Source organism: Pristis pectinata, chromosome 13 (assembly GCF_009764475.1).
Source record: "Pristis pectinata isolate sPriPec2 chromosome 13, sPriPec2.1.pri, whole genome shotgun sequence".
NCBI lineage: Eukaryota > Metazoa > Chordata > Chondrichthyes > Rhinopristiformes > Pristidae > Pristis > Pristis pectinata.
In genome coordinates this window covers 52482190-52505800 of record NC_067417.1, presented here as the reverse complement: position 1 = coordinate 52505800, position 23611 = coordinate 52482190, and the positions used below count along the sequence as shown (strand labels likewise).

Genomic DNA, 23611 nt, shown 5'->3' with positions numbered 1-23611 from the left:
GGAGGCAGAGGGTGATGGTGAAGGGGTGTTTAGTAATTGGAAGCCTGTGACCAGTGGTGTAGCACAGGGATTGGTGCTGGGACTTGTGCTGTTTGTAATACAAATTAAGGGCAGAGATGTGAATGGGAGGAAATCGATGAGTAAGTTTGAAGATGGCATGAAAATTGGGGGTGCAGTTGACAGCCTTGGGTTATAGATTGGTATTGATCAGCTGGTAAGTTAGGCAGAGCAGTGACTGATAGAACTTAATCCTGATGTGCGAGGATTTGGGGGGTTCAGTAAGGGATGGGTGCTGCAACACTTAGAGTTTGTTATGAATGGATCCAGCACGCACACTCATCCCATCTTATTTCCCCTCTTTTCCATCAACTCCCAGATTCTCCCCTCACTTACACTCGGGGCTATTTACAACGGCCAATTAACCCACCAACCTTTGGAATGTTGGAGGAAAGTGGGTCCGTAAGAATAATAGGGTTGTAATAGTTGGTGTTTTCAGCTTCCCTTGTATTCACTGGGACTGCCTCAGTGCAAAGGGCTTGGATAGCGCGGAGTTTGTTAAATGTGACCAGGAAAGTTTTCTGAAATAATATGTTGATGGCCCTACTGGAGAGGGGCCACACTGGACCTCCTGTTGGGAAATGAGGCTGGGCAGGTGACTGAGGTGTCAGTGGGGGAGCACTTTGGCAACTGTGACCATGATTCTATTAGTTTTAGAATAGTTCTGGAAAATGATAGGACTGGTCCACAAGTTAAAGGGCAAGGCAACTTTTGATCGCATTAGACAGGAACTTGCAACGGTTGATTGGGAGAGGCTGTTTACAGGTAAAGGGACGTCTGGCAAGTGGGAGGGTTTTATGTGAAATGTGGAGAGCTCAGGGACAGCATATTCCCGTTAGATTGAAGAGCAAGGTTGGCAGGATTAGGGAACCCTGATTGACAAGGGACATTGAGGCTTGAGTCAGGAAAAAGACGGAGTCATATGCCAGGTATAGGTAACGGATCAAGAGAATCACTTGAGGAGTATAAAGGATGTAGAATACACTTGGGAAAGAAATCAGGAGGGCAAAAAGAGGATGTGAGATACCTCTGGCAGATAAGATAAAGGAGAATCCTTAGAGATTCTACAAGTCATTCAGAGTAAAAAAGAAAGAACAGGTTGCATTACGGATCAATGTAGTCATCTAAAAGAGGGGCCACAGAGATGGGATCTGTATTTATCATGGAGAAGTTCCTGGAAGCTGAAGAATTTAGGGAAATGAATAGTGATGTAATGGAACATATCCACATTACAACGGAGGTGGTGCGGTGGGTCTTAAGCTAGATAAGTCCCTGGGACCTGACCCAGCGTACCCTTGGACATGGTGGGAAGCTAGGGAAGAAATTGCTGAGACCCTGGCAGAGATATTTGTGTCTTTGTTTGCCATGGGTGAGGTACTGTTGTGCCTTTATTGAAGAAGGGCTGCAAGGACAAGCCAGGGAACTACAAGCTGGGGAGCATCACATCAGTGTTGGGAAAGTTACTGGAGGGGATTCTGATGAACAGGGGTTACCAGCATTTGGATAGGAAAGGACTGTTAAGGGATTGTCAGCTTCGCTTTGTGTATGCAAAATCATGTCTCATAAACTTGATTGAGTTTTCTTGAAGAGGTGACAAAGAGCATTGACGAGGGCAGGGCGATAGATGTTGTCTCTATGGACTTCAGCAAGGCTTTTGATAAGTTCCCGCATGGTAGGCTGGTCTGGAAGTTTAGATCAAATGGGATCCAAGGTGAGCGAGCCAATTGGATTGGCTTGGTGGAAGGAGTCAGAGGGTGGCAGTGAAGGCTTGTTATTCAGATTGGAGGTCTGTGACCAGTGGTGGCCGCAGGGATCAGTGCTGGGTGCTCTGCTGTTTGTTAACAACTTGGATGACAGTGTTGCTAACGTAGTTACTAAGTTTAGGGTGAAACCAAAATTGATGGTGTAGTGGACAGTGAAGGAGGTTATCGAAGGGTGTAACAGGATCGAGATGAACGAGGGGCACGGGCCAAGGAACGGCAGATGGAATATAACTTGAACAAGTGTGAGGAGTAGCATTTTGGTGAGTTGTAGATTCAGTGTAATACAGCACGGAACAGGCCCTTCGGCCCAACTTGTCCATGCCGACCATGGTGCCCACCTAAGCTAGTCCTATTTGCCAGCATTTGGCTCGTATCCTTTTAAACCTTCCCTATCCCTGTACCTGTTTAAATGTCTTTTAGATGTTATTATTGTACCTGCCTCAACTACTTTCTCTGGCAGTTCTGTATACACCACTCTCTTCCTGAAGAGGTTGCCCCTTGGGTCCCTTTTAAGGTGAGACAGGATAGTTCTAAGCCCTCTAGTTTTGGATCCCTTTCTCTGGGAAAAAGACTGTGCATCACCCTATATCTGCCCATCATGATCTTATACACCTCTATAAAGTCACCCTCAGTTTCTGACATTCCAAGGAATAAAGTCCTAACCTGCCCTACCAGTTCTGGTCTCCTTACTTAAGGAAAGATATACTGGCTTTGGAGGCGGTGCGGAGGAGGTTCACCAGGTTGATTCTGGAGATGAGGGGGTTAGCCTATGAGGAGAGATTGAGTTGCCTGGGACTATACTTGCTGGAATTCAGAAGAATGAGAGGGGATCTTATAGAAACATATAAAATTATGAAAGGGATAGAAAAGATAGAAGCAGGAACATTGTTTCCACTGGTAGGTGAGACTAGAACTAGGGGACACAGCCTCAACATTCAGGGGAACAGATTTAGGACAGAGATGAGGAGAAACTGCTTTTCCCAGAGAGTAGTGAATCTCTGGAATTCTCTGCCCAGGGAAGCAGTGGAGGCTCCCTCATTGAATATACTTAAGACACAGTTGGATAGATTTTTGCCTAGTAGGGGAATTAAGGGTTCTGGGGAAAAGGCAGGTAGGTGAAGCTGACTCCACGGCCAGATCAGCCGTGATCTTATTGAATGGCGGAGCAGGTTCGACGGGCCAGATGGCTGACTCCTCCTATTTCTTATGTCCTTGTGTTCATTATCTACGATACCACCTATTTTAGTATCATCCGCAAACTCGCCAATCATGCCTTGTACTTTCTCATCCAAATCGTTTATATAAATAATGAATGACTAAGGTCCCAGCACCAAACCCTGAGGCACATCACTAGTCACAGACCTCCAGTCCGAGGAGCAATCTTCCACCATCACCCTCTGCTTCCTACCATCAAGCCAATTATGTATCCAGTTAACTACCTCTCCCTGATCCCATGCGATCTAGCCTTGCAGATTAGCCTTCCATGCTGTACCTCGTCAAAGGCCTTGCTAATGTCCATAAGGACCATGTCCACCACCCTACCCTCATCTATCCTCCTGGTTACCTCTTCGAAAAAATCTAACAGGTTTGTCAGACACGATTTCCCATACACAAAGCCTTGCTGACTATCCCTAATCAGACTCTGTCCATCCAAATGCTGGGAGATCCTGTCCCTCAGAATCCCCTCCAGTAACTTGCCTATCACTGACGCCAGACTCTCCACCTGTGGTTCCCTGGCCTGCCTTTGCTGATGGTATAACATCAGCCACCCTCCAGTCTTCCAGAACTTCACCTGTGGCTGAAGATGAAGCAAGTATCTCTGCGAAGGCCTCCACAATTTCTTTCCTAGCTTCCCATAAGGTCCAAGGATGCACTCAGTCAGCCCCTGGGGATTTATCCACTTTAGTGTGCTCTAAGGCCACCAATGCCTCCTTGGTAATTCATATATGGTCCAAGAAAGAAGTTAAACCGGGGCAAGACTTGCACATTAAATGGTAGGGCCTTGGATGGTGTTGTAGAACAGAGGGACCTTGGGGTGGAAAGGATGCAGAAAAGTGTCACGAGGATGTCACTGGGACTGGAGGGCTTGTGTTATGAGGAGAGGCTGGATAGGCTGGGACTTGTTTCTCTGGAGTGAAGGAGGCTGAGGGGTGACCTTATGGAGATATATAAAATCATGAGGGGTGCAGGTAGGGTGGATGGTTAGTCTTTTTCACCAAGTTAGGGGAGTCTAAAACTCAAGGACTTAGACTTGTGAGAGGGGAAAGATTTAATAAATCTGAGGGGCAAGCTTTTCCACAGAGGGTGGTGGGTTATGGAATGAGCTGACAGAGGAAGTGGCAGAGGTGGGTACAATTACAACATTTGAAAGATTTTTGGACAGGTACAAGGTTTCGAGGCATATGAACTAAATGCAGGTCAATGGGACGAGGTCAGATAGACATCTCTGTTAGCCTGGATGAGTTAGGCCAACGGGCCTGTTCCGTGTCTTTCTATGACTCTGATGCCTGTGTGGATCCCATGTGATCACGGGGAGAACACGCATATGCTACACAGTGCAACAGGAGTCAGGATTGAACCTGGGTCTCGGGCGTTGTGAGGCAGTGGCTCTATTAGCTGTGCCTCTGTGCTGCTCAACATGATCACTAAGTTTGCTGATGCCTTAAAATTGTTGGTGCTATAGGGAGGAGTGTGGTTTTTGCCACGGGGCGATTGTGATCAATTGGTAAGGTGGGGGGAGCAACTGCAGAAGGAATTTAATCCTGATGCGTGTGAGGTGATGCACTTAGGGAGGATGAGAAAGGTTAATACACAGACAATGAATGGTAGTGCCCTCAGGAATATTGTGGACCTTGGTGTACAAGTTTAAGGATAATGTGGTGAAGAAGGCTTACAGCGTGCTGCCCTTCATTGGCTGGTGCGGGAAACACAAGAGCAGGGAAGTTATTGTCCAAGGTTATAAAACGTTAGTTGTACCTCAGCTGGAATTTTGGTCATCAGAGTGCTGATAAATGTGTTTACATGGATGGGATAAAACCAGAAAACACCAGAAGCGTTCAGCAGGTAAGGCAGAATCTGTGGAAGGAGAAATGGTTAACATTTCAGTTCTGGGACCCTTCATCGGACTTTTACTTTCTTCATAGTCTGTCTGGCCTGCTGAGTGCTTGCAGGATTTTCTGCTTTCATTTCAGATTTCCAGCACTTGTAGTTTTTTTTGGTTTTCAGGTAGAACTGATGGTTACTGGAGGGTCAGCATTTGATGTGGTGGGCTGAAGGACCTGTTTCTCTTCTGTGTGACTTTGAGTCTCTGACCTTTTTATCATCCTGTTAACAATCCTTTTCCTCTCTCCTTTGTTCTGCCTTCACAGATGCTACTTGACTTGGTAAGTGGCTTCTTGCAATTGTTTTATTTCAGGAAAAAGTCCAGAGCTAGCAACTTCTTTAGACATCTTCCAAGTGTTGTTCACCATGGCTCAACAGTACAGCTGTGATGTCTGACGTGAGGTGCCAGCTACTGTGCGCCGTGGAATAGGCCCGGCTCGTGATCTTCACAATGTGAAAGCAGCGTGACCGTTACAGAGGAAGTGGTGATGTGGGAGGCAATGTTTTGTATCGTTGGGAACAGTCCTTGGGTAGGTGGGGCCCGTACAAGCGAGATGGATTACACCCGAAGCAGGAGGGGCCCAGTATCCTTGCTGGGAGGTTTGTCGTGCCGTTGGGGAGATTTTAAACTAACTTGGCAAGGGGATGGTACATGGTGGATATGAAGCTGGGGGTGAGGTTCAGTCAAATATAGAAGAAAAACCAGGTACAGAGCAGATGTGGGTATGAAAAAAGACATGGGAGATTTGAAGGCTGGTGCGGCAGATGGACTCGGAGCATCAATCAGCACGTGGGAATATAATATTGTTGCAATCACAGACAAGTAGGTGTGCGAGGGTCGGGGCTGGCAGCTCAGGCTTCCGGGGTGTGGGCGTGTCGGTGTGACCTTGAGGAATGTAGAAAGGGACGGGGCGTTGCAGTATTGATCAGGGAGACCATCACTGCAGTAATCAGAGAAGATATTGAGGCCATGTGGAACAAAAGAAGCGGATGCTTGCTTTGCTGGGATTATACCACAGGCCTCTCGACAGTCAGTGGGACATCAAGGAGCAGAGCAAGTGACAGAGGGCTGTAAGAGGAAAATGGTTGTAATAGTTGGGGATTTCAGTCTCTCTGATATTAACTGGGAAAGGATTAGACTGGGTGGGAATCATTAAAGTACATCCAGGAGAGCTCTTTATACAAGTCTGTAGATAATCCTGCTGGGGATGGGGCACTGTCAGACCCAACCCTAGCTAATGAAGCTGCGAAGTGGATGAAGTGACCTTGGGTGAGCACCTTTGGGAGAGTGACCATAACTCTGTGAGTGTCGAGGTAGTTATGGAAAGGGATGAGGGTAGTCCGGAAGTTAAGGTCCTGAATTGGGATGAGGACAATTTTTCAATAGTGTTAGACAGGACCTGGTGAACAAAGTCTGGGAGCAGCTACTCGCAGAGAGGTCTCTGTCCAACAAGTGAAATAGTGGGACTTCAGGGCCAATGTGGCCCTGTAAGGGTGAAGGGTAAAGAATACAAGTCCAGGGAACCCTGGATATCGAGGGATATTGAAGGTTCAAAAAGAGAAAAAGGAAACACATGGCAGGTGTGGAGGGTTGAAAACAGAGGTTGCCTGTAGGTAAGGGGTACTTAAAGGCAGAAAGGAGCTGTAAAATATCACTGGCAGACAAGATTAAGGAAAATCCCAAGGTAATTTGGAAGTATATTAAGATCAAGAGGGTAACTAGGGAAAGAGTAGGGGCTGTTAGGGAAAAGACCGGTAACTACAGAGCAGTGAGTCTCACATCATTGGTAGGAACATCAAATTCGGAGGGGCGGGATTAATCTGGAACACATCACCAGAGAAGCTGGTGGAGGCAGGTACTCTCTCAACATCTCAGAAGCAGCTGATTGAGCATTTGAATTGCCGTGGTATAGAAAGCTATGGACCAAATGTAGGTAAGTGGGATCAGTAAGGATGGGGACTGTGGTTAGCATGGGTGCAGTGGGCCAAAAGGGCTGTCCCTCTGAACTATATTGTACAGTGGGTTGTGGGATATGGATTTGTGTGAATTACCTGTTGGAGCTCTTCGTACTTGTAACAAGGAGTTTCTGAACATTGCAGTCATGTAACCAAAGATGTTCTGTTCCACGGTAGAATTGCTGGGCCAACGAGCCTTTGCTCTTTGACTTTTGTTGCTGGATTCAGCTATGGCAGACCTCAGCTCATTAGAATAGAGACTCCAATCGTGCAAGTTTCTATTCTTTTCAGGTATAATTTGTTTTTTTTATTCTGCAGAACCTGGAGTTCATGGAAGCGATCCTGAAAAGTGAGCAGGAGGGCTTGGAGCCATGGGACAAACACACTGCGCAGACCGTGCGTACTTCGCTCAGCCGCCAGGAGAGGAGCCGCATCCTGTGGGAAGAGGTGTCCGTGCTGGAAGAGGATACAAGCAAAGTCACTGCGTTGCAGTTGCGCCTGGATGAATCCCAGAAAACCCTGCAGAAAGAGAGGGAGTAAGTGCTGATGTTCATACTGGCTGGAGTGCATTCATGAATACTTGTTTCCTTTGTGACATCTCGGGGGATAAGAGATGAGCTGGGAATGTGGTTGAAGCCCCACTCTGGGGACAACTACAAGCTCCCGATGTAGGAGTGTTGCACTGTCAGTGATGCCATCTTATGTGTCAGATGTTAAACTGAGCTCCAGTCTGGCCTGTGATGGATTCCATAGAAGCATGGTGCAGGATCAAATTTATTACCCTAGTACCTACCATTAAAATAGATTACAGGCTGTCCTCGGGTAACAAACGGGTTCCATTTTTACAGACGTCCATGTCGATTTTGTCCATAGTTGGAAAATGCACAAAATCATGGTAAACATACCGTCACACTATTGGTGTTGATGCGGGCCAATGAACATGAATATTTATTTATTGTCTTTCCCTGCCTAGTTACAGTGTCCCCCTCTCACTTGGACTCGCCTATCACCTGAACTCACGTATCCCCTCCCTGTGTGCGCTCCTCCCCCTCCCTCCCACCACCTTATTCTGGCTTCTGCCCTCATCCTTTCCAGTTCTGATGAAGGGTCTCTGACAGGCAGAGAGGCTTTGAGGAAGGAGAAGCAGAGTACAGGCTATAAAAGTAGTAAGGTGGATGGGCTAAAGTGCATTTACTTAAATGCAAGAAGCATCAGGAATAGGGGTGATGAACTGAGAGCTTGGATAAGTACATGGGACTACGATATTGTGGCTATTACAGAGACGTGGCTGACATCAGGGCAGGAATGGATATTGAATATTCCTAGTTTTCAGTGTTTTAAAAGTGATAGGGAGGGGGTGAGAAGAGGAGGAGGGGTGGCAATACTGGTCAGGGACACTGTTACAGCTGCAGAAAGGGTAAAATAGTAGAAGGATCCTCTCTAGAGTCAATATGGATGGAAGTTAGGAACAAGAAAGCAGTTACCCTCCTGGGAGTATTCTATTGGCCCCCCGGTAGCAGTAGGGATACTGAGGAGCAGATTGGGAGCAGATTTTGGAAAGATGTGAAAACAACAGGTTTATTATAATGGGAGACTTCAACTTTCCAAATATTGATTGGCACCTGCTTAGTTGCCAAAGGTTAGACGGGGCAGAGTTTGTTACGTGTGTCCATGACAGATTCCTGACACAGTATGTTGACAGGCTGACTAGAGGAAATGCCATATTAGATCTTGGGTAATGAAACCGGGTCAGGTGACAGATCTATCAGTGGGTGAGCATTTGGGGGACAGTGACCATTGCTCCATAACCTTTAGAATTGTCATGGACAGGGATAGGAGCAAAGAGGACGGGAAGATATTTAATTGGGGAAATGCCAAATTATGAGGCTATAAGGCGAGAACTTGGGAGTGTAAATTGGTGTGACACTTTTGAAGGGAAATGTACTATGGAGATGTGGTCGATGTTGAAGGATCTTTTGCAGGATGTTAGGGATAAATTTGTCCCGGTGAGGCAGAGAAGGAATGGCAGGGGTGAAGGAACCATGGGTGATGAGAGAGGTGGAACAACTAGTTAGGAAGAAGAAGGCAGCATACAAAAGGTGTAAGCAGCAAGGATCAGACAGGGCTTGTGAGGAATGTAGAGTAGCAAGGAAGGAACTTAAGAAGGAGCTGAGGAGAGCAAGAAGGGGACATGAAAAGGCTTTGGCGAGTAGGGTTAAGGAGAATCCCAAGGCTTTTTTCTCGTACGTGAAGAGTAGAAGGATGGCTAGAGTAAAGGTAGGAAGATGTGCCTGGAAGCTATGGAAGTGGGTGAGGTTCTCAATGAATACTTCTCTTCAGTATTCACCAAGGAGAGGGGTCTTGATGATGCTGAGGACAGTGTTGGTGAGGGTAATATTCTAGAGTATGTAGATATTAAGAGAATGGATGTGTTGGAGTTGTTAGAAAATATTAGGACAGATAAGTCCCCAGGGCCTAACGGAATATTCCCCAGGCTGCTTCGTGAGGTGAGGGAAGAGATTGCTGAACCGTTGGTTAGGACCTTTGAGTCCTCCTTGTCCACGGGGATGGTACCGGAGGATTGGATGGTGGTGAATGTTGTCCTCTTATTCAAAAAAGGTGGTAGGGATAGTCCAGACTGGTGAGCCTTACGTCAGTGGTGGGTGAGCTGCTAGAAAGGATTCCGAGAGATAGGATCTATGAGCATTTAGGGAATCATGGACTGCTTAGGGGCAGCCAGCATGGCTTTGTGAAGGGAAGATCCTGCCTCACAAGCCTGATAGGGTTCTTTGAGGAGGTGACCAGGAAGATTGATGAGGGTAGTGCAGTGGATGTGGTCTACATGGATTTTAGTAAGGTGTTTGATAAGGTTCCGCATGGTAGGCTTCTTTAGAAGGTCAGAGGCCAGGGGATCCAGGGAGGCTTGGCCGTGTGGAATCAGAATTGGCTTGCCTGTAGAAAGCAGAGGGTTGTGGTGGAGGGACTGCATTCAGATTGGAGGGCTGTGACTAGTGGTGTCCCATGGGGATCGGTTCTGGGACCTCTACTTTTTTGTGATATTTATTAATGACTGAGATGAGGGGTTGGAAGGGTGGGTTGGCAAGTTTGCAGACGACACAAAGATCGGTGCTGTTGTGGATAGTGTGGAGGGATGTCAAAGTTTGCAGAGGGATATTGATAGGATGTAGAGCTGGGCTGACAAGTGGCAGATGGAGTTCAATCCGGAGAAGTGTGAGGTGGTACACTTTGGAAGGGCAAACTCCAAGGTGGAGTACAAGGTAAATGGCAGGATTCTGGGCAGTGTGGAGGAGCAGAGGGATCTGGGGGTTCATATCCACAGATCACTGAAAGTCGCCTCACAGGTAGATAGGGTGGTTAAGAAAGCTTATGGGATGTTAGCTTTCATAAGTCTGGGATCGAGTTTAAGAGCCGTGAAGTAATGATGTAGCTTTACAAAGCTCTGGTTAGGCCACACTTACCAGGATGCTGCCTGGATTAGAGGGTATGGATTATGAGGGGAGACTAAAGGAGCTAGGGCTTTACTCATTGGAGAGAAGGAGGATGAGAGGAGACTTGATAGAGGTATATAAAATATTGAGAGGAATGGATAGAGTTGACAGCCAGCGCCTCTTTCCCAGGGCACCAGTGCTCAAAACAAGAGGACATGGCTTTAAGGTACAGGTTGGGAAGTTCAAGGGAGATGTCAGAGGGAGGTTTTTCACCCAGAGAGTGGTTGGTGCATGGAATGTGCTGCCTGGGGTGGTGATGGAGGCTGATACGTTGGTAAAGTTCAAGAGATTGTTGGATAAGCATATGGAGGAATTTAAGATAGAGGGATATGTGGGAGGAAGGGGTTAGATAGTCTTAGGTGTGGTTTGAAGGGCGGCACAACATGGTGGGTCCAAGGGCCTGTATTGTGCTGTATTGTTCTGTGGTTCTAAGGTCTCGGCCTGAAACGTCAACTGTTTATTTCCCTGCATAGATGCGGCCTGACCTGCTGAGTTCCTCCAGCACTTTGCATGTGTTGCCCCACGGTCAATGGCTGGTTTTGATGGCTTGAGCTATCAGTGGATGTTGCTTTGTTTGGTAGAGAGTATCATTGCACATGTATCAAAAGAGCCACCGATTGTCCGTTTCCAAAGCAACTCACTTACTGGCAGCCTGTGTTCTTCCGAGACAATGGAGTCCAATAACTGCAGGGAGGTTGCATGTAAACGAGGTTTTATTTTCCAAGACTGGTTCTTGACTGAGCATAGACCAGTACAGCATAGAAACGGGCCCTTCGGCCCACCACGGTGTGCCAAACTAATTAAGCTAATGACACCTAATCTCTTCTGTCTGCACATGTGCCTACCTAAGAACCTCTTAAACACCAGTATTGTATCTGCCTCCACCACCACCCTTGGCAGTGCATTCCAGGCACCCAACACTCTGTCAAAAAATAACAACTTCCCCACACATCTCCTTTGAACTTTCCCACTCTCACCTTTAATGCACGCCCTCCAGTGTTAGACATTTCAACCCTGGGAAAAAGATACCGGCTGTCTACCGTATCTACACCTCTCATAATTTTATAAGCTTCTATCAGGTCTCCCCTCAGCCTCCGCCGCTCCAGAGAAAACAACCCAAGTTTGTCCAACCTCTCCTTGTAGCACATGCCCTCTAATCCAGGCAGCATCCTGGTGAACCTCTTCTGCACCCTCTCCAAAGCCTCCACATCCTTCTTATAACGGGGCGACCACAACTGAATGCAATACTCCAGATGTGGCCTAACTAGAGTTTTATAAAGCTGCAACATAACTTCCTGACTCTTGAACTCAGTGCCTCGACCAATGACGCAAGCGTGCCGTACGCCTCCTCTACCGCGCTATTGACTCGTTCGGCCTCTTTCAGGGAGCTATGACTTGGACCCCAAGATCCTGCTGTATATCATCAGTGTTAAGGGTCCCGCCATTAACTGTGTACTGTCCCTTTACATTTGTTCTCCCAAAGTGCAACACCTCACACTTGGCTGAATGAAACTCCATCTGCCATTTCTCCGCCCATATCTATGATCTATGTCCCGCTGTATCCTTTGGCAGTCTTCTACACTATCCACAATGCCACTATCTTTGTATCATCTGTGAATGTTTTCATCCAGGACATTTTTACAGATATGCTGTAAATATAAATATATCAGAAATAGCAGAGGTCCCAGTTGGAATCCCTGCGGAACACCACTAGTCACAGTCCTCCAGCCAGAATAAGAACCTCCAACCACTACCCTCTGTCTTCTATGGGCAAACCAATTCTGAATCCAAACGACCAAGTTGCCATGGATACCATGAATGTTAATCTTCTGGATGTGCTTCCCATGAGGGACCTTGTCAAATGCCTTACTAAAATCTATGTAGACAACATCCACAGCTCTGCCTCCGTCAATCACCTTCTTCACATCCTTGGAAAAACTCAATCAAATTAGTAAGACACGACTTGCCCTGCACAAAGCCATGCTGACTGTTCATAATTAGGCCATGGTTTTCCAAATCAATCCTTTGCCTAAAAATCCTCTCCAAATGCTTCCCTACCACTGACATCAGACTCATGGTCTATAGTTTCCACAATTATCCATACTTCCCTTCTTGAACAAAGGAACAACGTTAGCTACTTGCCCATCCTCCGGAACCTGACCTGTGGCTGGAAAGGACACAAACACCTTGGTCAAGGTCGCAGCAGTCTTGTTTCTTGCTGCTCTCAATAACCTAGGGTATATCCCATCAGGCCCTGGGGTCTTGTCCAGCTTAATGTTCTTTAAGAAACCCAACACCACTACTTTCTTATCTCCAATACCCGAGCATATTAGCACATTCCACACTGATTCCACAATCTCCCACATCAATACCAACACAAGTACTCACTTAGGACCTCGCCCACATTCTCTGCCTCCAAGCACATGTTCCATCCTCTGTCCTCGAGTGGTCCTGCCCTCTCCCTAGTTATCCTCTTGCTCTTGATACATATAGAATACCTTGGGATTCTCTTTAGTCTGACTTGCCAATGACTTTTCATCGCTCCTCCTGACTCTCCTAATTCCCTTCTTGAGTTCTGTTCTAGCTTCTTTATATTCCTCAAGGACACTGTTAAATTTTAGCTTCCTTACGTATTTTTCATTTTTCTTCTTGACTAAATTCACAATCTCTTGCGACATCAAGGTTCCCTGACCTTGCCATCCTTCTCCTTCTCACTGGAACATCCCTGTCCTGTACTCTGTGCAGTTGGTCTTTAAACACCCCTCACATGCCAGATGTGGACTTGCCCAAGTACAGCTGTTCCCAATTAACTCTCCCTAGTTCCTGCCTAATACTCTTGTAATTTGCCTTCCGCCAATTTAATACTTTCCCACAAAGTCTATTCTTATCTTTATTCATAGCTATTTAGTAATATTTATAATTCAACATGTAATAATATTTATGGAGCTCACTGGTGTGTACGATGTCCATAAATTGGGATGACCTGTAGTATTGTTGTTAATCTGGGATCCGCTGTGCAGGATTAGACAGCAGAATTCCTACACAACCCTACATTTTTCTGGGGACAGAAAGGAAGAATTCGGAAACATGGAAAACCATGGCCTAATTATGAACAGTCAGCATGGCTTTGTGCAGGGCAAGTCGTGTCTTACTAATTTGATTGAGTTTTTCCAAGGATGTGAAGAAGGTGATTGACGGAGGCAGAGCTGTGGATGTTGTCTACATAGATTTTAGTAAGGCGTTTGACAAGGTCCCTCATGGGAAGCACATCCAGAAGATTAACATTCATGGTATCCATGGCAACTTGGTCGTTTGGATTCAGAATTGGTTTGCCCATAGATTGGAAGTAGAAATAAGGTTAAGGCAGAGTGTTGGGAAAGCAGCATCTTCAGGAGTATTTGTATTGGTTTACTATTGTCACATGTACCAAGATGCAATGAAAAACTTAGTATTGCAAGCCATCCATACAGATCATTTCAATACATAAGTACTTGTATAAGGTCATATAAGGGAACAGCAATAACAACGCAGAACATAGTGTTAGGGTTACAGAGAACGTGCAGTGCAGGCAGACAATAAGGTGCAAGGCCATGACAAGGTAGATTGTGAGGTCAAGACTCCATCTTATCATACTAGCAAACTGTTCAATAGCCTTATAACAGTGATATAGAAGCTGTCCTTGAGCCTGGTGGTATGTGCTTTCAGGCTTTTGTATCTTCTGCTCGATGGGAGGGGGGAGAAGAGGGAATGTCAGGGGTGGGTGGGGTCTTTGATTATGTTGGCTGGTTTTCTGAGGCAGTGAGAAGTGTAGACAGAGTCCATGGAGGGGAGGTTGGTTTCCATGATGTGCTGAGCTGTGTCCACAACTCTCTGCAGTTTCTTGCGATTGCCATGCCATGCTGTAATGCATCCAGATAGGATGCTTTCTATGGTGCATCTTTTAAAATTGGGGAGGGTCAAAGGGAACATGCAAAATTTCTTTAGTCTCCTGAGGAAGTAGAGGCACTGGTGAGCTCTCTTGGCCATAGTGTCTACGTGGTTGAACCAGGACAAGCTATTGGTGATGTTTACACCTTGGAACTTGAAGCTCTCAATTATATCCACTGCAGCACCATTGATACATACAGGGGCATGTGCTCTGCCCCACAAAGGTTCAACAGTTCTTTGATGTAAGGTAACGTGCCTCAATGACTACTGCCCAGTGGTTCTGACATCTACCATCATGAAGTGCTTCGAGAGGCTGGTCATGGTGCCTCCCAGACAACCTTAACCCACTGTAATTCACCTTAACGAACATAACTCCTGCAGAAGAGAGACAGAAATGTTTTGTTGTAGCATCAGATGAAACGAGAACTGAAATTACTGCAAGAGGACAGTTTTGGGGAGTGAGATGGTGCTCAGTGGGAAGGGTCAAGGGCAGAAGTTGACCTGAAGCTGTTTTCATCTTCACTGATGCTGAATGTGCAGGTTGGTAGGTTAACTGGCTGCTGTACATGAGGGGTAGAATCTGGGGGGAGTTGATGAAAATGCAGGGAAGAATAAAATGGAATTAATGGAGGATTAGTGCAAACAAATGGTTGATATCAGTGCAGACGTGATGGGCTGAAGGATCTGCTTCCATTACCTTCTTAGACAGTGGGTTCCAGGTTCCTATCATCCAAAACAAGTTTCCTCAGATCCTCTCTAAACCTCTTGGTAATTGCCAGGAATCTATGCTCCCCAACTCTGACACCTCTGGCATAGGGGAAAGCTTGGAGTTATACAGCATGGAAACCGACTTGTCCATGCCAACCAAGGTACCTTACTGAGCTGGTTGCATTTACCTGCATTTGGCCAAAATCCCTCAAAATCTTTCCCATCCATTAATCTCTCCCAATGTCTTTTAAATGTTGTAATTGTAGCCGTCTCTACCACTTTCTCTGGCAGCTCCTTCCATCTCTCCACCACCCTGCGTGTGGAAAACCTGCCCCTCGGGTCCCCATTAAATTGTTTCCCCCTCATCTTAAACCTATACCCTCTAGTTTTAGTCTCCCCAATTCTGGGTAAAAGACTGACCATCCACCTTATTTATGCCCTTCGTGATGTTATAAACCTCCATAAGGTCACCCCTCGGTCTCTGTCGCTCCAGGGAAAACACTCCCAGCCTATCCAGTATCTCCTTGCAACTCAAGCCCTCCAGTCCCAGCAACATCCTTGAAAATCTTTTCAGCACTCTCTTTTTCAATAGTATGGTGACTAGAATTGCACACAGTTTTCCAGTAGAGGTCTCACCAATGTCCTGTACAGCTGTAACGTGGCGTCCCAACTCCTGTACTCAATGCCCCGTCTGATGAAGGCAAGTGTGCCATGTGCTGCTGCCTTCATCCTGTGCAGCTCTGAGGGAACTGTGTACTTATACTGTTGTGGATCACCGAGATTCGAGAATGACCAGGAGACGCAGAAGACTCTTCAAGAAGTTAAACCTTTATTTGCAAACAAAGGCTGTGACGGTCAGAGAGCTGGTCACTGATCGCCCCTGAATACAGCTCGCGACCCCCCTTTATAGTACAAGAGTACGTGACTTCAAGCATCCAAACACAAATAGCAGAAATAAAAAACAGAACCAAATGGCTAAAAAAACAGAACCAAATGGCTAAAAAAACAGAACCAAATGGCTAAAAAAAAGAACCAAATGGCTAAAAAAAAACAGAACCAAATGGCCGCACGAGGTATAATTAGATCGCCGCATCCTGCCTGGCGGACAAGACGTAAGATCTCACCATATCGAAAGATCGAAAGACGTCATCGTATACGGATAGCCCTTTAGTTATTGACAGAACATTAGTTACCCAGAAGAACATTCTCAATTAGCTGTCACATTTCTCCCACAATCCCTAGTTATCTAACCATCTTGGGTACAGGACAGATTATGAGTGGACGTGTGTGCAGCCTTTATTTTCCATATATTCTATAATACCCTAAGGTCTCTCTGTTCTACAACATTCTCCAGAGTCCTACCATTTACTATGTATGTCCTGATTTAACTTGCATCACTTCGCACTTGTCTGAGTTAAATTCTATCCTATTCCCATTTGGGTTAGTAAGTTCGCAGCCGATACACAGATTGGTGGTGTGGATAGTGTAGAGGATTGACGAAGGATACAGCGGGATACTGATCAGTTGCAGATATGGATGGAGAAATGGCAGATGGAGTTTAACCCGGCCAAATGTGAAGTGTTGCACTTTGGGAGATCGAATGTAAAGGGCCAGTACATTGTCAATGTTGATATATGGATCTTGGGGTCCAAGTCCATACCTCCCCGAAAGTGGCTGCACATCCGGCATGCTTGCCTTTATTAGTCGAGGCACTGAGTTGAAGAGTCAGGAAGTGATGTTGCAGCTTTATAAAACTCTGATTAGGCTGCATCTGGAGTATTGCATTCAGTTCTGGTCACCCTATTACAGGAAGGCTTTGGAGAGGGTGCAAAAGAGGTTCACCAGGATGCTGCCTGGATTAGAGCGCAGGGGTTGGACAAACTTGAGTTGTTTTCTCTGGAGCGGCAGAGGCTGAGGGGAGACCTGACAGAAGATTATGAGAGGCATAGATAGAGTAGACAGCCGGTATCTTTTTCCCAGGGTCAAAATGTCTAACACTGGAGGGCGTGGATTTAAGGTGAGAGGGGAAAAGGAGCGGTGGGTGCCTGGACTGTGCTGCCAGGGGTGATGGTGGAGACAGATACAATAGAGGTGTTTAAGAGGCTCTGGGGCACATGCAGAGAATGGAGGGATATGGACATCGTGTAGGTAGAAGGGATTAATTTAGTGAGGCGTTTAATCCTTGTGCTTGTTTAATTCTGTTCTGTGTTCTATTCCTTTTCCCACTTTCCCAGCTGAAGACAACCTTCAATGTCCATCACACCACCAATTTTGGTGCCATCCGCAAATGTACTAATCATGCCGCCTATGTTCTCATCCATCTCGTTAATGTATATCTGACAAATAGTACGGGACCCAGCTCCTGGTTACAACACATTTCCTCCCCCCCCCATCCTCTGCCTGCGCCACTGCCCGGGTGAGGCCACACGCAAACTGGAGGAACAGCCCCTCGTGTTCCGCCTGCGTAGTCTGCCACCCGACTGATGACATGAACATTGAATTCTCCAGCTTCACGTAACCCACACCCCCTCTGTTCTCTTCTCTGTCCTGCTGATCAACCCAGGTCCTCCTGCCCTTTCTCTCCCCCCCCCCCCCCCCCCCCCCCCCCCCCCCCCCCCCAGCCTCCCCTGTTACTTCTCCCGTCCCCATCTGTTTCCATCTGCCTATCACCCACGCACTCAACCCACTCAAACCCCTCCCCTCCCGTCCCCCCACTGTTCCCATCTGCCCACCGTCCCTGATCGCATTCTGTCATCTGCAGCCCTTTGTTGTCGACACTTACCCCCTCCCAGCCTCTGTCACTATCTCCAGCCTTTCCACCCTCACCTGGATCCTTCTGCCCATCAACCACCCCCCCCCTCACCTGGATCTACCTATCGCTTGCCAGCTCCTGCCTCACCCATACTGGCTAACTCTGTTTCAGTGAGATCTCCCCCCCCCCCCCCCCCCCCCCCCCCCCCCCCCCCCCCCCCCCCCCCCCCCCCCCCCCCCCCCCCCCCCCCCCCCCCCCCCCCCCCCCCCCCCCCCCCCCCCCCCCCCCCCCCCCCCCCCCCCCCCCCCCCCCCCATCCTTCGGAACTCCCAAGTACAGGCCCAGAGCCGTCAAACGCTGCTCAGATGTTAACCCTTTCATTCCTGGGATCACTCTTGTGAACCTCCTCTGGACCCTCTCCAGGGCCAGCACATCCTTCCTTACATATGCGGCCTGAAATTGCTCACAATATTTCAAATGCAGTCTGACCAATGCCTTATAAAGCCTCAGTGGTACATCCTTGCTTTTATATTCTAGTCCTCTCAAAGTGAATACTAACATTGCATTTGCCTTCCTTACTACTGACTCAACCTGCAAGTTAACCTTGAGGGAATCCTGAACTAGCACTCCCAAATACCCTTTGCACCTCTGATTTCTGAATTCTCTCCCCATGGAACATAGGCCAAGGGGTGATCTCATAGAGGTGTACTAAATCATGAGGGGCATAGGTGGGGGGAGCAGCCATTTTTCCAGTGTCGGGGAATCGAAAACTAGAGCACATAGTTTTAAAGTTAGAGGTGAAAGGTTTCGTAAGAACCTGAGGGACAACTTTTTTACACAGCGGGTGGTAGAACTATGGACCCAGCTGCCAGAGGAAGTGGGTGAGGCAGGTACGTTAGATACACTTAAGAAGTATATGGACAGGTACATGGATGACACGAGTTTAGAGCGATATGGGACAGATGATACCACCGTAGTGGGCCAAATCTCAAATAACAATGAGCCGGAATATATGAAGCAGGTAGAGAGCTTAGTGACATGGTGTCAGGACAACAGCCTTTTCCTCAGTGTCAGCAAAACAAAAGAGCTGCTCATTGACCAGGAAAGGGGGCAGAGTACATGCTGTTGTCTACATCAACGGTGCTGAGGTCGAGAGGGCTGAGAGCTTCAAGTTCCTGGGAGTGAACATCACCAATAACCTTGTCGTCTCGAAATTAAGTTCTCACTTCTGTCCGCTGTGAAGTAACCCAGTGCCACGAGGTCGCTTCGATAAAACCCGTTTATTAGCAGAGCACCGCTGAGGAGAGGTCTCTTCAGCACTCATGAAGAGTCGCTTCCCGAGGTCTCCTCGTACAAAGGAGCAGACAGAAATTTATACAGATACTGTCACACACACTTAATGCGTGCGGCGCCGCGAGTTTTGGTCAAGCCACAGAGATCCCAAGACAGATATCGCACCTATTGTCCAGCATAATTAAGTTATAATCAGGAAATTCAAAGACAGGTCTCACCCTCATTGTTTAGGACAAGCTTCCCACTCGTTGTTTATTGCACCCAGTGCTCCTATTGTCTAGCATAATGGGACTGAAACCAAGGTCCCCGACAAAGTAATTAACACCTTATCCATTGTCAGCAGCTTGCGTGCTCTTGCTTGAGTGGTATTTTTTCTATCAGCTATAGGTATGGTTACAGTTTTTAACCCTTTACTTCCTCAGCCTGTCCTGGCCCAACCATGTAGATGCCACAGCCACACAAGCTCGCCAGCGCCTCCACTTCCTCAGGAGGCTAAAGAAATTTGGCACATCCTCTTTGACCCTCACCAATTTTTATCATTGCACCATAGAAAGCATCCTATCTGGATGCATCACAGCGTGGTATGGCAACTGCTCTGCCCTGGACTTGACCTCACAATCTACCTTGCACCTTATTGTCTGCCTGCACCGCACTTTCTCTGTAACTGTAACACTTTATTCTGCATCCTGTTATTGTTTTCCCTTGTACTATCTCAATGCACTGTGTAATGAATTGACCTGTATGAACGGTATGCAGGACAAGCTTTTCCACTGTACCTCGGTATAAGTGACAACAATAAACCAATTTACCAATTGCTGGAGAATGGGATTAGCTTGAATAGACATCTTGGTCGGCACGGACACGTGTGCGCTGAAGGTCTTTTTTCCATGCTGTACAACTCTTTAGAAAATAGTCTACACCTTTACACTCCTTCCAAAGTGCATAACCCCACATGTCCCTACACTGTATCCCACCTGCCACTTCTCCCAACCTGTCCAAGTCCTTCTGCAGACTTCCTGCCTCCATGACACTACCTGTCCCTCCTCCTATCTTGGTATCACCTGAAAACTTGGCCACAGTGCTGTCAGTTCCTACATCCAGATCATTAACGTATAAAGTGAAAAGTCGTGGTGTCAGCACTGACCCCTGTGGAACTCCACTGGTCACCGGTAGCCATCCTGACAAGGACCTCTTTATCCCCACTCTCTGATTTCTGCCAGTCAGCAATCTTCTATCCATGCTGGTTCTTGCCTCTAACACCATGGGCTCTTATCTTAGAACATAGAACAATTACAGCACAATTCAGGCCCTTCAGCCCACAAAGCTGTGCCAAACATGTCCCTACCCTAGAAATTACTAGGCTTACCCATAGCCCTCTATTTTACTCAGCTCCATGTACCTATCTAACAGTCTCTTGAAAGACCCTATGGTATCAGCCTCCACCATCGTTTCCGGAAGCCCGTTCCACGCACTCACCACTCTCTGAGTAAAAAACTTACCCCTGATGTCTCCTTCATATCTACTCCCCAGCACCTTAAACCTATGTCCTCTTGTGGCCACCAATTCAGCCCTGGGGAAAAGCCTCTGACTATCTACCCTATCAATACCTCTCATCACCTTATACACCTCAATCAGGTGCCCCGTCATCCTCCGTCTCTCTGAGGAGAAAAGGCTTTCATAAGGCGTGCTCCGTATTCCAGGCAGCATCCTTGTAAATCTCCTCTGTACCCTCTCTACGGCTTCCACATCTTTCCTGTAGTGAGGCGACCAGAACTGAGCACAGTTTAGCAGCCTCGTGTGAAAGGGGAAAGGATTAGGGGGAACTTCTTCACTCAGAGAGTGGTGGGAGTGTGGAACAAGCTGCCATCTGATGTGGTAAATGCAGGCTCACTTTCAAGTTTTAAGAATAAGTTGGATAGATACATGGATGGGAGAGGTCTGGAGGGTTATGGACTGGGTGCAGGTAAATGGGACTACTGGAATAAAGTTTCGGCACAGACTAGAAGGACCGAATGGCCTGTTTTCTGTGCTGTACTGTTCTATGGCCTTCTGAAAATCCAAGTAAATAACATCCATCGACTCTCTTTTGTCTAACCTGCTTGTTACCTCCTCAAAGAATTCTAACAAATTTGTCTCAAGATCTCCCCTTAATGAAACCGAGCTGACTTCAGCCTATTTTATCATGTACTTCCAAGTACTCCGAAATTTCATCCTCAGTAATGGACTCTAAAATCTTATCAACCACTGAGGTTAGGCTAACTGGCCTTCAACCGGTCTTTTGCCTCCCTCCCTTCTTAACCAGGTGTTATCTTTGTGATTTTCCAGTCCTCTGGGACCCTCCCTGACTCCAGTGATCACCACTAATGCTCCATTATCTCTTCAGCTACCTCTGGGGTGTAGTCCATCTGGTCCAGGTGATTTTTCACCCACAGTGGATGCTTTCATGCATTTCCGCATTCCATTCCATTTGGCATGCCCCTGTCCATTCTCTTAGACTGTCCACATCTTCCTGAAGCCTCTTCCTCCTGCAGACGGCCCACATTGTCTCCAGTTTGGTATTGTCAAAGTATGTAAAAAAAAAACAAACGGTCATTTATCGGATGTCATTGTGTAACTAGTGGGATGCTGCATCGATCAGTGCACGGGCCTCAGCTGTCCACAGTTCAAACTCGTGACCTGGATGAAGGGACGGAGGTGTGTGGAAACAGGTTTTCTAATGTATGTAAAGTAAGTGAATGGGAAGAGAGAAAATGCCTGCAGAGTCATACAGCACAGAAACAGGCCCTTCGGCCCAACTCATCCATGCCAACCATGGTGCCTACCAAGCTAGTCCCATTCGGCCCATATCTCTCTGAACCCTCCCTATCCAGTTTTAAAATTTTTTTTTCTTTTCAAAAGACACTTGGATCAGGATATGCCTTAAGTGAACGGGCGAAGAACTGCGAGCTGACATACAATGTGGGGAAATGTGAGGTTGTTAAACTCGGGGAAGAGCAGGAACGGAATCTTCCTGAAATGGAGTGAAGATCCGTATGTCTTTGTTGTGATTTTGCATAATTGGGGAAAAAGATATGAAGTCCTTGACAATCTTTTGCATAGTTCTCAAAATCTCAGTGTTGTTAATCAACTGCAATCTTCACTGAAAGGGCTGGTTTAATGTCACTTGCTTACAGTTGTGCCGTGTTTTCCCAGGGACAAGAATGCACTCAGTAAGCACATTGAGAATTTGGAGGCAGACATCTCCCAGTGGAAAATCAAGTACGAAGAGCTCAACAAATCCAAGAAGGAGGTGCTTAAACAGGTGACGTATTATTGACCAAAGAGCTGTCAAATAGAACATAGAACAGTACAGCACAGGAACAGGCCCTTCAGCCCACAATGTTGTCTATGTTGGCTAATGGTGCCTAGTTAAACTAATCCCTTTTGCCTGCACACAGTTCCTATCCCTCCATTCCCTGCAAACTCATATGCCTATCTAAGAGCCTCAAAATGTCGGCGCAACATCATGGGCTGAAGGGCCTGTACTGTGCTGTTATGTTCTATGTTAAACGCCTCTATCAAACCTGCCCCCACTGCCACCCAGGCAGTGCATTCCAGGCAGCCACCACTCTCTGTGTAAAAAAAAACTTGCCCCGCACATCTCCTTTGAACTTTTCCCCTTCTCACCGTAAATGTATCCCTGTAAATAAAGAATGAAAATTTGAGATGTTAACTTTTTGGATGAAGTAACATTCAGAATTAGCAGGAGCATAGGACTGAAATTTTCCCAAAATTAATCTTGCACAATTTTTACCGGTATATTTAGTTTGCAGTTTGTTAGTCTTGTTCATATAAACACTGCAATTTTGTTTACTTGTGTTTATACTGCAGTAACCCTGATTTTCAGTCACCAGCAGCTGCTGGTTGTGAAGTCTCCATTGCTCATATGGAAAAGAAAAACATGTGCCAAGTTTACTTGGTGATGTTAATCATAGAATGAGAAATATTCATTAAAACGCTCACCCATCTCCTGTGGTTCCACACATCAGTGGCCATGCTGATCCTGTTCTCTCTGTAGCCACCCTTTAGCTCTTAATATACCTGTTGAATCTCTTGGGATTTCCCTTAACCCTGCCTGCCAGATCCATCTCATGCCCTCTGTTTGTCCTCCTGATTTCTCTCTTAAGTATACTCCTACAATATTTATAGTCGCCGAGGGATTCACTTGTTCCCGATGGCCTAAACCCAGTAAACCTCCTTTTTCCTGACCAGAGCCTCAGTATCTCTTGTCAGCCAGGGTTCCCTAAACTTGCCAATCTTCCCCTTCACCCTGGCAGGAACGTGCTGCCTCTGGACTTTTGATATCACAGTTTTAAAAGCCTCCCACTTGCCAGACATCCCTTCAGCTGCAAACAGTCTCACCCAATCGACCTCTGCAAGTTACTGCCTAATGCCTCCAAAACTGGCCCTGCCCTGATTTAGGACTTTAACTTGTGGACCAGTCCTGTCTTTCTCCATAACTATTTTATAACTATTTTAAATAGAATTATAGTGAAAGAAATCCTC

The 23611-nt window shown here is 46.7% G+C and overlaps 1 protein-coding gene across 3 annotated transcripts in view; it reads left to right on the top strand.

Annotated features, from left to right (window-relative positions):
* Positions 1-23611, top strand: part of ccdc102a (coiled-coil domain containing 102A) — an 82448-nt gene that overhangs the window by 9088 nt on the left and 49749 nt on the right. For all 3 annotated transcript variants that reach the window (XM_052027972.1, XM_052027974.1, XM_052027975.1), the window contains exons 4-5: positions 7197-7414; positions 22259-22367. In XM_052027972.1, coding sequence (XP_051883932.1) covers positions 7197-7414; positions 22259-22367 — 327 coding nt within the window. The remainder of the gene's footprint in view (positions 1-7196; positions 7415-22258; positions 22368-23611) is intronic.